Genomic DNA, 1,352 nt, shown 5'->3' with positions numbered 1-1,352 from the left:
CTGTAGTGCCGGCAGTACAGGGATCCTAAAATATCCCGCCTAATTTCCTCTGTTCTCGCTTATTTTCTCGCCATCATTAATCGTCTGAGCCTATAAAAGAAGACACCGAGGCTCTCGTCTAGCCATCCTAGAAATCGCCAGTGCGCAAAGTGTGTACACATTTTTTTCAGTCGATATGAGTTTTCCTTGTTCGGATCAAAGCATTAGGCCGAGGAAAATGAAGACTGCAAGTTTGCCTCCTGGGGTGGCAGTCCTGCGGTGTTGGTGTGGCGATCTTTGCAAGGTGAAGGAGGTGACGGATTTTTCAGATTGGTTGGGCATGAAGTTTTTCATGTGCGCCAATTATGAGGAAGATCCTGCCGTAGCTATTTCAGAGTACGACAAGCCTCCAGTATGGTTTAACCATCACGAATAGATATTGTTGGTATTTTCATTGATTCTTTAGTAACATTCTTGTTTCTTGTTGTAGTCTCCTCCGCCTCTGTGCATGTACTATCGTTGGATTGGCACGGAGAAGCCGGCTTGGGCAGTGACTGAGATTCGTGAAAGAAGTCGCCGTGCGTGGAATAGTTTATTTGCGGAAGAGCGACGCGAGAAGGCGGAAGCTGAGGAGAAAGCAGAGCAAGAGAGAGAGTTAAAAGAATACTATGCGGAGCAACACCATTTTTTTGAGGAAATAGGAAAGAAAAACAGGGAAGAGGCTCGTCGCATGGAGGAGCAGGAACGACAGCGAAAGGAGGCTCGTGAGGCGGAGAGACAGAGAAAGAAAGAAAGGGCTCGTCAGGCCAAGGCAACAGAAGAAGCTGGCGATGGAAAAGGAAAATATCCACGTTGGACTCAGTAGATTCCTGTGGTAGTATTTTAAATTTCGCAATCATTTGTATCTTTATTTCTGCAGTTTAATGTAGCTTCATTTCAGTAGTTAAATGTAGCTTTATTTAAATTCGACGATGTATCTTATTTTCAGTTGTACCTTATCGTGTTGTATCTTATTTTCAGTTGTACCTTGTCGTGATGGAAAAATATATAGTTTTAAAATAAAGTAGTGGCATTTTCTTTCCCTCCACTAATTATCGAGCATCGTGCAACAACTATAAAATGAAATTAATATAGAACATAATGCCTTACAATAAGAGAGTACAAAATAATAATGCAAGTACATCTGAATTAAACGGTACAACTGGAATACAGCTTAAAAACTACATGAAGGCATCATCGTCATCCTCCGTCGATGCAGAACTCTTGCCCTTTGAGGATACAGAACTCTTACCCTTGGACGATGAAGAACTCTTTCCCTTCGAGGATGCAGTACTCTTGCCCTTGGACGATGCAGAACTCTTGCCCTTTGACGA

At 42.8% G+C, this 1,352-nt stretch overlaps 1 protein-coding gene across 1 annotated transcript; it reads left to right on the top strand.

The window, feature by feature from the left end:
- The first annotated feature begins 170 nt into the window (after nt 1-170).
- LOC123178244 (MAP7 domain-containing protein 1-like) lies at nt 171-1,045 on the top strand. The gene is made up of 2 exons (XM_044591422.1): nt 171-391; nt 470-1,045. The coding sequence occupies exons 1-2, from the start codon at nt 176-178 to the stop codon at nt 842-844; spliced, it is 591 nt and encodes a 196-aa protein (XP_044447357.1). The 5' UTR covers nt 171-175; the 3' UTR covers nt 845-1,045.
- The last annotated feature ends 307 nt before the right edge of the window (nt 1,046-1,352 follow it).

The sequence above is a fragment of the Triticum aestivum genome, unplaced genomic scaffold, assembly GCF_018294505.1.
Source record: "Triticum aestivum cultivar Chinese Spring unplaced genomic scaffold, IWGSC CS RefSeq v2.1 scaffold193996, whole genome shotgun sequence".
Lineage (NCBI taxonomy): Eukaryota > Viridiplantae > Streptophyta > Magnoliopsida > Poales > Poaceae > Triticum > Triticum aestivum.
The sequence above is the reverse complement of the archived record's forward strand: the minus strand, read 5'-3'. Positions and strand labels throughout refer to the sequence as shown.